This window comes from Cucurbita pepo, chromosome 4 (genome assembly GCF_057944985.1).
Source record: "Cucurbita pepo subsp. pepo isolate OVF chromosome 4, ASM5794498v1, whole genome shotgun sequence".
In the NCBI taxonomy this organism is placed as follows: domain Eukaryota; kingdom Viridiplantae; phylum Streptophyta; class Magnoliopsida; order Cucurbitales; family Cucurbitaceae; genus Cucurbita; species Cucurbita pepo.
The window spans coordinates 9,999,317-10,011,853 of NC_141801.1; the positions used below are offsets into that span (position 1 = coordinate 9,999,317).

Here is a 12,537-nt window from a genome sequence, read left to right on the forward strand (position 1 = left end):
AGATTGAAGTGTTTGAGGCAAGAACTGGATCAATCAATTCATCATTCAATCTCTCTATCTCTTAACTGAATCGAAGAGATCGTAATGGCGCTTCTTGGAGGTGCTAAGGAAGTTCCTGCAAACCAGAACAGCGTTGAGACTGATGAACTTGCTCGTTTCGCCGTTGACGAACACAACAAGAAAGCGGTAACGGTTTCCTTTTCCCTTGAGGTTTTGTATGTTGTTTCATGCGGTTATCTCTTCTGTTTTACCATCGTTTTTGTGTTCTTATGTATATTTGTATCGATTGTCTATGATTGTTTGTGAAAAGAGAGAGAAATGGATCGGAATAGGGATCGTGATTTACGTTTAGGTTTTCTTTTGTAATTCGTGTCCTCCACGAAATTTCATTTTTATATAAATTGTCTGGGAGTCGGAGGTAATGGATTTTCCAGTTGTTCTTCTACTGGTGTGGTGAAAACCACGGGGTGATTCGTTTTCTTTATTTTGAAGTTCTGATTGAAAACATTTCTACATGTAGAATGCGCTTCTGGAATTTAGCAAAGTTGTGAAAGTGAAGGAGCAGGTAGTTTCCGGCACAATGTATCATATAACTCTTGAAGCTAGCGATGGCGGTCAGAAGAAGGTTTATGAAGCCAAGATCTGGGTCAAGGTGTGGGAAAATTTTAAGCAGCTTCAAGAGTTCAAACTTGTTGGGGATGGGTCTGTGGGCTCCTCTGCTTAGTTTGCTTGGTAATCACTTGAACTCTTGTTTCTCCATTATCATGATACTCCAAAATGTAAATATTAGGCATCTATACTCCATTTTATTGTGTGTGAGAACTGTCTGATTCATGATCGATTACAATTTCGTTTTAAGTTCTGTTCTTAAAAGTTTAGCTTGTTTCCTCACCATTTTTTTGGTATGTTTTCATGATTTTTAGAAACACATTTGAATTCTTAGCCAAAGAACTTCTCTAATAATTTTCTTATTTTGAAAGAACATAAAAACATGAATGATTTATGAGAGTAGTATTTGTAAGCTTGAGTTTCTAGAAACAGGAAATGAGGAACAAAATGGTTATTAAAGAAGGGTTTAGTGTTTCTCATTCAAGATTGCAAAAGACCATATTAGAGCTTGGATGGCCAATACCCTGTCAATGGCAATTACTAGTTTGGCAGAAGGTTGTTGGGAACTTGGTGCAAAAACATGGATGAGCAGCTAAACAAGGAGTCCCCATTGTAGGTGCAGTTAAGTAGGATTTCATAATTAATGAGGATCTTGTCCTGGTGAAGCAAATAGTTCGTTTGAAATCTTCTAATGCTCTACTTTTAGAATAGGGATGCCACTACAAGGAAGTTAAGGATATCATTAGAGTATCTTGGCAATTAGAGTTTGTTGCGGTATTTGGTTATAAATAGAGGGCGTGCGAAAGGAGGAAGTTAGGCAATTGTTTAGTGCCCAAAGGTTCAAGTGATATCTAGTTGCAAGTACCTCGACTACTCGGCAAGTTTGATCATAGTTCTATTGTCACATATAATTCAATGTCCTATGTTGAGGATTATTGGGAGTGAGTCCCACACTGGTTAATTTAATTTAGTGGAAGATCATGAGTTTATAAGTGAGGAATACTATCTCCATTGGTCTGAGACCTTTTGGGGAAGCCCAAAACAAAGCCATGAGAGCTTCTGCTCAAAGTGGACAATATCATATCATTGTGGAGAGTCGTGATTCATAACACCCTAGAGTCATATCATTTTGATTCTCTTCGCCACATTGAACATGTGAGAATAATAATTTTTTGTGAAGTTAATGTACTTTAAGTTGTATTGGGTACATCTGAAAGTTGTTTTAATGCTAGAATTTCATAATCTATAATACTTACTGAATAAGTACCGACACTCACATTGAGCATCAATATGATATCCACAAACAACAACATTTAGGTCACAAGTATAGAGCATAGTAGCGGGATGGTATGCCACTTTTGAAGCTGAAGGCTCCAAAACTGAGTTTTTCATGTGAAATCTTTGCTTTGCATGCACCATACTTAGTAGTTCAAACTTTTGGACAATTACATGGATCCATGTGGTTGAACACTACAAATCTAACTATGTTTTTTCTAAAATTTAGGGTCCTAATGTCGTGATGGAGGAACCTAGATACAGCTGATGCGTGGAATGTTTAATAACATCAAAGACTACTTACATTTGAGACAAATGGAGCACAATCCCTTTGCTTTCTATGTATAGTGTCTTGAATTTAATAAATTCTGTAAGCTATGGAGTGGATATTTATCATCAATAGTTGTTGTTATGAGGCAATTGAAAAAATATATGTATCTTTGATCAAGACATATCCATCTTATAAATCTTTATTACAAATAAGTAAAGCTACTACTTGCTTAGGCTGAAATCTTCACTTCTAGCATCATTGAAATAACCTCATTTTGGTCCAACTTTCCTTAAACCTCTCATACAAGCAATATATTTTGAAAGGCCTTTGAAGCTTTATCGAGTTTTGGTATCCTTTCTTAGACTTGTGCACGTTTTAATCCATTGAAAGGTTTGAAAATGTGAGAATGACTAGATGAGTATCATGACTATTCATCAAAATATACTCTATAAGTATTTGTACCTAAGTTCAAGTAATTAAATTTTATTAATCCAAAATTGTTCTATGTTTTATAATACAACAAAGGTGGAGTTTCGAGATTTGAATCTCGACCTCAAAAATAGAGTAAATGTCAGTAAATGTCAATCCATGTTAATTTTGTATAATTCATTTGCTATAAAAGTTATTCTAAATTAATCCTATAGTCACATATAATGGGATTCATAAACAACGTCTCTTTCTCCCTTCTGAACCACGATCAATGGTCGTACAAAACTTGAGTCATGCCCGTGTATAATTGTTCAAGAGATGAATCGATCAAAGTGTACATAACCTGGTTTATATTTTTCCTTCACAAAGTAATCTTATAAAAGAAAACGCATGTTAGGAGACAGTCAATGGAATGGGATTGTTCTTTATTATTAATATTATTTAATGTAATAATTGCCTTTTAAGTAATTTCTAATTAATGATTGAGCTTCACATTTTCAAGTTTTCTCAATATTTTTTTTGTTAAAAGAAATTAAAAGTCCAATTGAAAGTGACCTATTTGGAATAAAAGAGTTTATTTGAATGTAATCTTTATTCTGTTATGTCTAATTATTTATGAGTAAACGTCTAGTTCAAGAGTGAACTGAATTATTTATCATTTTTTTTTCTCAAAGTAACCGAATTATTTATGGTTGATTAAATAAAAGGCTGTGAAGTTCAACATTTTTGTTGGATTATCAAAAAGAAAGGTTTGAAAGTGGCAGCATAACCTTCTAAGTTCATAGATGTCCAAAGTTCTCCAATAGTTCTGAGAAAATTACCCATCCAGCGCCTCCGATCACGAGTGAGAGAGTGAACCTTCCTCCGGGAACCACCGTTGGTAGTTTCACAGACGGGGGAGATCTCGAATACCGGTCCGACCACGACATTGCAGCTGGAATAATTCCAAAAAGCAGCAACACTAGACAAGAAATGGTAAGGAATATCATTGAACAATCTTGGTTTCTTTAGATTGATGAAGAAAAATAAAGCTATGGGAAGAAGAACAAGAAGATATATATATATATATAGAGTGTCGTCAGTATTACCCCCATATGTTCCAGCCACGTCCAGTGATTTGAAAAATATTTCAGGGTCAATCAATGATAAGATGAGCGGTGGAACTAATGTCAAAATGAATGGCAAAGGCTTGTTCTCCCCACTCGGTAGTTTTAGCACTGGTTTTGCAGCAAAAAGTAAAAAATATTAGCAATCTCAATATATTCGAAGGATTTATTATGTCAAGCAGATATGTGGGGCCACTGTCCATAACACAAGAAATCAAAACCCTACCAGATTCAGAATGGGACTCAGTAATGATATTCATAATAATGTCATCAAAATATGAACTCAAAAGAAACTGGTTTTAGCTTAGACCAACCGAGCAAAGCATTTATTACTTTTTTTTCAAAATAGAAAGTTCAATACATCACTCTCGTGTAAAAAAAAGGGGGGGTGGGGGGGGGGGGGGGATCTGGTTTTAGTTTACATTTGAATAAAATATATGGTAAAAGATTATTGTAGTCCCTATACTTCTCGTTCTATTTTTAGTCAATGTACTATCAAACGCGTAAATTTAGACTGTATTTTCAATAAAGCTATAGATCTTAAAATTTAGTCCTTAATGTTGGTTTAAAGTAATATTTTCCATGAAACTGATATTAGTCAACCTACTAAGAACGTGACTTCTCAACCCCAAGAGGTGGTATCAATGCAAGTTGGTGGAATCACTTTGTCAGGTCAAAGGGATGTTGTCATTTCTGATTGGAGTAGGAATACTCTTGGAGTTTGACACGAGTAGGATGGTCAGTTTGAATGAATCACATTGGAAGTTGGGGAAAAGAAGAATGGAAGATCTTTACTGTAACGAGATGCATGCTCCTATTCTGGGTGAGTCAAACAAACCAGAAAATTATGAGAGAAGAAAACTGGGACTTATTGAATAGACAAGTTGTTGGGTATATTCGGGTAGATGACAGCTTGTACCACGTCTCAAATGAGACATCAGCATATTGCTTGTGGAAGAAATTAAAAGAGATGCATTAGAGAAAAACGAATGAGAATATACTTTTTTCTAGGTAAGAAAGCTTACCAACCTAGAATACGGAAGGTACTTCAATTAGCAGTCATTTGAGTGAGATGGAAGGCATAATGAATCAACTTTCATCAATGCGGATAGTTTAAGATGATGGGTTGCAGGCATTACTACTTCTTTGCCTGACAATTGGGTAAAGTTAGTAGAATTGTTAAATAATAACTCTCCTAGTGAAACGTTGAGTATAGATATGGTTAAAAGTAGGCTGTGAAATGAAGAAGCAATGAGGATAGCATTGGGTTCTTTAGCTATAGAGTCCGATGTTTTGGTCACAAAAATCGAGGGAGAAATCAGCAACGAAATAAGGGTTCATTGTAATCGTGGCCAATCAGCAAGCAAAACCACTAGAGAAAATCAATCTACTGTTGCAAAATGATGGGCCACAAGAAAGTTGAATGTAGAAAATGGAAAAAGGAGCAACAGTATGAGCATTCCTAAGTGGAAACTTCTTTGAGAAGATGAGGTGTGGTGTAAGGCAACCAAAATAGACAAGGAAAATACAGAGAGACACTGGAGAACTCTTGAGGGAAAAGGAAGAATAAAGTTTCAGCAAGCGATTAAAATCCACCCACGGTTGTGAAACAAATAATTTTTTCTCGTCTGTCTATGTTGGTGAGATTTCTCAAGAATGCATTTCATATACCTAAAGGATTGTTAGGAGATGCGTACTAGTAAAGGGTATTTTGTTGAGGATTGTTAGGAGATGAGTCCTACGGGGTTGATCATGGGTCTATAAGTAAGGAATACATCTCTATTGGTATGAGGCCTTTTGGGAAAACCAAAAGCAAAGTCATGAGAACTTAGGATCAAAGTGGACAATATCATACCATTATGGAGGGTTGTGGTTCCTAACCTATTTTTTGTTAACCAAAGTAGAGGTATTTTCTTTAGAATATTATCGTGATTTCCTCTGAACAAATAAAGAATCTGTTGTAATTTTATTATTTAATAGTGGAAGATTTTCAGAGATTGTCCCGTTGCTTTCCCCTCCCTCAACGTTGATGGGGTTTCCACATAAATTCGGTCTGTTATTCCTACATTTACTTGTATTTGTAGTCTTTGTTATCTGACTTATGTTTTTCACGGGACTACACAAAGAATTAATCCATAATCATTATGCCTAAAATTGTTGGGACTGAAACAATCGGGCAAATACAGTTTTAATTCAATAAAATTGACGAGAGAAGTCACTTACAGTCAGCAAGAAAATCAGACAATCCTAAAACAAATCCAATGTAGGATGTTGCGATCGCCAAAAGAGAAAATACTTCAACTATAGGCTGCATGAAAAAAAAATAGTTGTTTTAAATGAGTCATCCAATGAAAGTTGGTAGTGTGCATAAACTAAACTGTCCAGAAACTTACTCCTACAGCTCCATTCGTTGATCTCAATTGCTGTAATGGGTCTAATATCTTATCTGATCCCATATCAAGGTTTGAAATAGTCCCTAGGATGACACCATTCCAGACGAGAAATAGAACCAGAGGTATCGCAGTGCCAATGACAATGGATGTCCTGAAATATTATCAGTCAATGATGTAGACAACTATTGATTGTTTTAAAGATGACTGACTGAAGTATACAAACACTTGATCAAAATGCAACTGATTATGGAATTCAGATAAAATGGGATTGGATGAGCATATCACGAGCTGAAACAATGAACATGGGTACTTTAGCCGTTCTGTAGAGATCAAGTGAAAGATGTGCGATGTATGCAACTGTATACATGTAATTTTAGTGCATCCATGCTAATGTAAAATTAATATTATGAGTCGGAGAACCAGATGAGAACCGAAGTAATTTCAAATTCTATTAAGCCTTTTCTTCTAGACAAGTCAAGCAAATAAAAGATATGATTCGAGGTAGTTCCATAGTTTATGAAATCAGTTTACTGCTTAAAGGAAATATATGTCACCTTACTTTTGCCAGATTTCCTTCCAGATTTGTACAGAGTACTGGCACCACATTCTGCAAAGTGAATTACATATAATATAAAATCTTATCACATTCACAGAACAACTTTGGATATAGCAGGGCGGGAATTTACCTGGTAAACAAATGAAAGGGCAATTATAGGTATACTCATAGGAACAGCTTCGAAATTAGCTTTAAGGAGAGCATCCCAATGTAGGCCTCCACTCGCGACTGCCTAAAAAATAAAATTTGATATTGGTGCATCTATGTAGCAGTAAGTATAATTGACGAAAGTACATTTCCATGGCCAGATAATCAAGCGAGAAATTTGTTTGGTACAAGAATAGACACGTGTTTTAATGGAACATCATTCATGATATCCCTAGCACAAGTAAAATGATAAAAAACTGGTAGAAATGGACCTATGTAATAAATTCAGAGCAGTAAAATGCAATGCTCTTCCAAATTAATAGTGCGAAAATAAAATCGTTCATAAGTTGAGCAAGAGAACTGCACTTTATTTCAACTATATATCTGCAGAAATTTTTCAAACAATAGATATCAAATGAAGTTCCCTCGTCCATGGGGGTTTTCCACTAAATTATTCTCTCGGGCCTCAACATTATCAGTGAATATTCAAGAAAATTTGATCAACTACTACATTAACTCAAGTATCCAGACCAAACACAGCATGTGATCACTCAACCCCTAACAACTAGCAATCCTGGTTACAACCCAAATCAAAGCATGTAGTTCCAGAAGTGAAGTGAACATATTACCACAAGACCTACAAAGGAAATGATGATTCCGATTACTAGGGCCCCATTGATAGCACCAATAGAACGTTGGCTGCAATTGAAGACATCTTTGTAGTCAATTCCGAGCAGAGTTGGCTGCAATTATATGTATTTATATGTGTAAACGCACATATATGAAGTTAAATGAATACTCAGAACAGATTCCTTGAAGTGATTGATTCTAGGTGCAGAGGTTTTTTCTTCCTTTCTTATTCCATAGGATACAATACACACGACCGAAGTTTACTGGGAATGGATTTTTTTTTTCTTTTAAATAATAAATTTCCCATTGAGATACAAAAAACTTACTCAATGAAAATGATCAAAGAAGGGGGATAATTATAAAGCTCTTTAAAACAAGGGAGAAAGCAAATTCAACATGGTCCAAATCACTCCAGAACTCTTACAATCATATTCGCTTAATCTCTAATTCAGAACGAAATATTTAAAAAGACAACCCTAATGCCATAGCTTTTTTTATTAAGTTTTTGAAAGTAAAACCATTACGAAGAACAAAGAAGGGATCTTTGCATTGTCCTCCAAAGATCTGAAAATATTTTCACATAAGATGAGCGGGCAAAGGACAGTCCAAGAAAAAATAAGTGATATCTTCAGTGTATTTTTGGCAGTGGACACACGAATTAGGGAGAAGAGCATAGCCAGATGAAAAGTTTGCCTCTTGTCGTTAGTATTAAGGCCCGAGATAAATCATTTAAAGGAAAACCTCAATCTCCATAGGATAATATGTTTAAGTACAGGTAGAGATGAAGTACCTTCCAAAGTAGCATATGCCTCCAAATATCAAAGAGAACAGGGTTGCACTCTCCCATCTGCAATTACAATACTGCATCAGCACCAAAAAAGAACATTTTCTTTGTATGATTACAAAGATTGGAAATAAGTTCTAATACTAGGGGTTAACGATGGTTGGACTCCTTGTTCATACAAGGGAATTCCGAGAAAAGTGGTCAAGATATCGGAAGAACGAGCGACATAAGCAATCAGAAGGGCGTAGTGAATGAGAATGTATGACCAACTGCAAGTTGCAAAATATTATTGTCAGATTTGACAGACATGGATGGGAGAAAAATGAAGGAGGCCATAATAATAAATAAACAGATTAAGAATCAGTGATCAATGGTTTATCACATCATTCCACAAGCAGCTACGTGCTTAATTTTGTTTAACCCTCTATCATTTCCATACGATCGTCAAAAGATGAATAGGGAACATTGACATAGCTCACCACATAGATGGCTGCCTTTCGGTCTTTCTACATTATTTATTTTCATGTTTAGCGTTATGTCCTTGTTCTAAGTCTCTAATACAACCTCTATCCATCCATAACTATATATAATAAAATGAATAACTCTGTCAAGTTTATTGGCTCATTAGTTTTAAAGGTAAAGGCTCCATACAAAACTTTTAGTTGCCCAATAAAAATGACAAATTGAACAATAATATGATCACCATCAGCTGTTAGGTATCAAGTAGATAACGATACTTAAAATTTGACAGAGATGCTTGCAACATTTTGTCTCTATAAGAACATTTCAAAATTCAATACTTGGCAACAGATAGACATTAAGTAGAGCTTAAAACAATTACATCTCAACCTACCAAGAAACTTGAACTCCAACTGTCCCAAGAGTTCTCATGGCCATCGATACCTGAAACATTATAGTTTAAGCTCTCATATCTCGAGGCTTATCACATACAAAAAATACTGCAATAGGAAAATATAAATTTCAGTGGTCGGGAGCAAATTAACCCTCACAAAAGCAAAAATAAAAACTTGGAAAACTTGAGAATGGGAATCACATTGTCAAATTTTTCATCAGGTTTCTCCTTTTATAGTTCATGCATTAAAGTTTAATGTTTTCCTTCTCTCTTCTTTCCAGTTAAGAAATTGAATGCAAAGTCATTCAAAATTCAACATGAATTCCACATTACAATTTCTTGAACTCAATTTTCTTAATTTTAACTTTAGCATGTTCATTTTTCTGTAGGTTTGCTGTGATTTAGTTTGCATGGTTGGAGAACAACGAAGAACAGCACACCTTTGCAAAATAATAATAAAGAACAGTACTTCACTTTCTGCTAAGGGATGAAGAACAGATAACGACTTTATAATTGAAGATGAATTCCTATCAGAACTTTGATTAATGATTCAATCTCACAAGGGAATAAATCTCAAAACTTTTGACAATGAACTGACGAGTTTATATTACTTGTTCAAATATCCTTATTATTATATCTCGTCCCAATGCTCAAGTTGAATGCGCATTCCAGTATGTATTTATCCTTCGAAAAATTAATATTCATTTCACCCTAAAACTTTATAAAAGACCTTACCAAAGACACGCCACCAGAACCCAGTTCACACATGGTGTTCACATTGACTTCAGCAATTAGGAGTCCTGTCACAACCTGCATGGTTCCATTAAGTAACTGACTAATTATTTCAGGACGACAATATGGGATGAAAGAAAGCAGTCCAGGATAAACTCTGTATCATTTGACAAAAGTTTTATGTTGGTATCATAGTGGTGCTGCTGGCTGAGAAATTGACATTTAGAAACAATATAATGCGTAAGCATAGTTATCCTAGTTCTCCTCGTCTTTTGATCTTGGGCTTAAAAATCCTATTGTTGAAGTGGTTCTTATAGAACTTTAGAAACAAAGTGCCTCGTAAGGTTTTCTTCTTGTTTCCAGTTTCTTTTGTATTTTGCCTGTGTTTGTTTGTGTTCCCTCTTCTTTCTAAAAATAAAAATGTGTTTAATAATCATTTCTAATATTCCATTCTCCAAGTACTCAAATTAAACAAAATGAAAGTTTCATTTGAAAATAAAGAAATACATAAGGTGGTAAACAAGCTTAATTTTGAAAAACAAAAATTTGATCAAACAGGACAAAAAAAAAAATATATATTGTTTCAAAATTTGTAAACAACTTCATAAACATTTCAAAATAATGAGAAACAATATTTATAATGAATTTGAAACAAGAAATAGGGAACGGTAGCATGATAAAGTGAATTTGAAAATTGTCTGAAAAAGATATTTTATTCATTTAGTTACTTCTATTTTTTCTCCATCAGAGAATTCTTTTAGAGCCTGATGTATGTTCAGAAATTTGATTTATGATACCATTTTTCTATCGTCGCTGAAAAAGGTTAATAGCATACAGTAAATTATAAAACTTCCTTAACTTCTATTTCCTTGAATATTTTCAGATCTGTCGATTTTGACTGCGTGAATTATATCTTAGTATAGTAATTATAGTGAATCTCTCTTCAGTACCTACAGACTACAATACAGCAAAGTTGCTAAGATTTTATGAATTAAAATGTAATGCAGGCAACCAATTTAGAGATGCTTGAGAATTTTTAAAGAGATATACAACAAATAAAACTACCTACAGACTACAGGCAAATTACCAGACTTCTTACTTCAAAAGAGTTCATACTTTGAGCCCAAGTGGGAAATCCAAGACAGTGAAATTTCAAATAAATGGCGTCATTTTATAAGGATGGGCAATAGACTAAAAAATATATAGAATCCTTAGGAAAGGCAATACAGGAAAGGATTTAACTGCACAACCATGCTGGGATTGCATTCTATGCAAATTTGAACTCTAATATGATAATAAAATTTTGAGTTCAAATTTTGATAAACATATATATATATATAATATATATACAAGCTGCTGCTATAGTTTTACCATGTACGCCCAACAAAATGTGCACGTAATAGCAGAGGCTAGAAATCCGGATTCTTGAGTTACAGCAGGAATGGCGAGGATCCCAGCACCAATCTGTATACAGGCCCAACATACATTTTACCATTTAAAAAAAATACTTGACTCGCATTAAAGGAAAAGATTACTGAGAAATACCCATGATATATTTACAAACTCTTCAGCTTTATCTGTGCATAAAAAATTAGTCCATTTACAGAGTATTTTGAGTACGACAACTGAGGCAGAGGAACTTGAACTTCCAACCTCGAAGGAAGGAGTGGATGTCGTTGGCATTCATTTACAGAGTAAGATCACAGGTTAATTATAATTTATATGAAAACATTTGTAGTTGCATCTTTGCCTAAACCCTCGGCCCTCGATTGAGGAAGATTTATTCCATTTATCTCTATGTTGGACTACTGTAACTAATTCTGATGAAATATAGCAGAGCGCGAACAACAAATTCTAGTCAAATGTTTTTCAAAAGGAATTATAAGAAGGAAAAGAACGTGCAATGTTGAAATGCTTACAGTAGTCCCAGCCACCAGGAAAATCGCGCTGGATAAACTTCCTGCCGCACCACAAATCCCAGGAAAAAAGAATCAAAGACAAATTATAATTAGTTTTCAACTCCCAATGAAAATGCGAATCAAAGAATCAGAAGGAACCGGAAAATCACCAGGTTCTCGCTTGAATGTAGCTTGATTAAGGTTGGAGAACAGCCTCTCCAATTCGTACTTTTCCGACTCATCTTTCTTATCGATTTCCTTCTCTTGTCCAGACGCAGAAGACTCCACCGGCCTCCGCGAGAAGCTGGTGGAAATAGTTCTTAATCTAGTACGAAGAAGCGAGTGACGACGCAGCCTAAGCGACTCGAAAGTAGACCGCAGGCAAGAAAAATTCCGCTGGGACAAATCGAAGCTTCTTCTTGCCGATTGAACGGCGGGAAATGGAAGCCGAAGACAGGAAGAAATCGACATTTCTACCTGACCGGCCGGCGATTATTATCCAAATCCTCAAAATGAGAAGAAGAGGAGCGATCGTTGAGAAGAAACTCGAACCGATTGTATGAAGAAAGTAAACAAAAGAGGAAGAGGCAGTAGAAAGTTGGAAGGTAGCCGAGAAGGAGAAGCCATGGCGGGGATTGAAGAGCTTCGAAGGTTGAGGCTGACAGGACCCACTCAACTGAAAATGGATAACGTGGGACCCTTAGTTTCTCCACCAGACGGACGCTACGTGTCAATTAGTTAAAAGTTTTCTCCAACTTCTTCTGTATATATACAATTGTAGCGATTCTTCATTATATTTACAATTGTAGCGATCATCCAAATTTTCAAGTCATACTGTATACATATCTTAATCT

General features: G+C 35.2%; 2 protein-coding genes across 5 annotated transcripts; one reads left to right on the forward strand and one right to left on the reverse strand.

Moving 5' to 3' along the window:
• Window positions 1-11: 11 nt before the first annotated feature.
• Window positions 12-2,395, forward strand: LOC111792983 (cysteine proteinase inhibitor A). The gene is made up of 3 exons (XM_023674627.2): window positions 12-186; window positions 521-732; window positions 2,114-2,395. Exons 1-2 carry the CDS (start codon window positions 85-87, stop codon window positions 722-724), a joined length of 306 nt encoding a protein of 101 aa, XP_023530395.1. The 5' UTR covers window positions 12-84; the 3' UTR covers window positions 725-732; window positions 2,114-2,395.
• Window positions 2,396-3,215: 820 nt separating this feature from the next.
• LOC111792980 (Tryptophan/tyrosine permease) lies at window positions 3,216-12,348 on the reverse strand. 4 transcript variants are annotated; one of them, XM_023674622.2, is made up of 14 exons: window positions 11,854-12,348; window positions 11,705-11,745; window positions 11,157-11,249; window positions 9,789-9,863; window positions 9,054-9,103; window positions 8,380-8,469; window positions 8,207-8,263; window positions 7,428-7,485; window positions 6,770-6,871; window positions 6,638-6,690; window positions 6,084-6,234; window positions 5,914-5,998; window positions 3,673-3,801; window positions 3,216-3,545 (listed from the first exon to the last, which is right to left on the reverse strand). In XM_023674622.2, the coding sequence occupies exons 1-14, from the start codon at window positions 12,152-12,154 to the stop codon at window positions 3,364-3,366; spliced, it is 1,467 nt and encodes a 488-aa protein (XP_023530390.2). In that variant the 5' UTR covers window positions 12,155-12,348; the 3' UTR covers window positions 3,216-3,363. The 4 variants fall into 4 exon arrangements, with proteins under 4 accessions (XP_023530390.2, XP_023530389.2, XP_023530391.2 ...); XM_023674621.2 differs by having other exon boundaries at window positions 7,416-7,485; XM_023674623.2 differs by lacking the exon at window positions 3,216-3,545 and adding an exon at window positions 4,720-4,840 and having other exon boundaries at window positions 7,416-7,485.
• Window positions 12,349-12,537: the final 189 nt, after the last annotated feature.

What these genes read in the sequence shown, in the direction of transcription:
- LOC111792983 (XM_023674627.2), top strand. Translation starts at nt 85, where the DNA reads ATGGCGCTTCTTGGAGGTGCTAAGGAAGTTCCTGCAAACCAGAACAGC. An exon ending in ACGAACACAACAAGAAAGCG is followed by an intron (nt 187 to 520) that starts GTAACGGTTTCC and finishes TTCTACATGTAG; the next exon opens with AATGCGCTTCTGGAATTTAG.
- LOC111792980 (XM_023674621.2), bottom strand. Translation starts at nt 12,154, where the DNA reads ATGTCGATTTCTTCCTGTCTTCGGCTTCCATTTCCCGCCGTTCAATCG. An exon ending in CATTTTGTTGGGCGTACATG is followed by an intron (nt 9,864 to 11,156) that starts GTAAAACTATAG and finishes GGAACCATGCAG; the next exon opens with GTTGTGACAGGACTCCTAAT. An exon ending in GGAAATCTGGCAAAAGTAAG is followed by an intron (nt 6,235 to 6,637) that starts GTGACATATATT and finishes ATAATATTTCAG; the next exon opens with GACATCCATTGTCATTGGCA.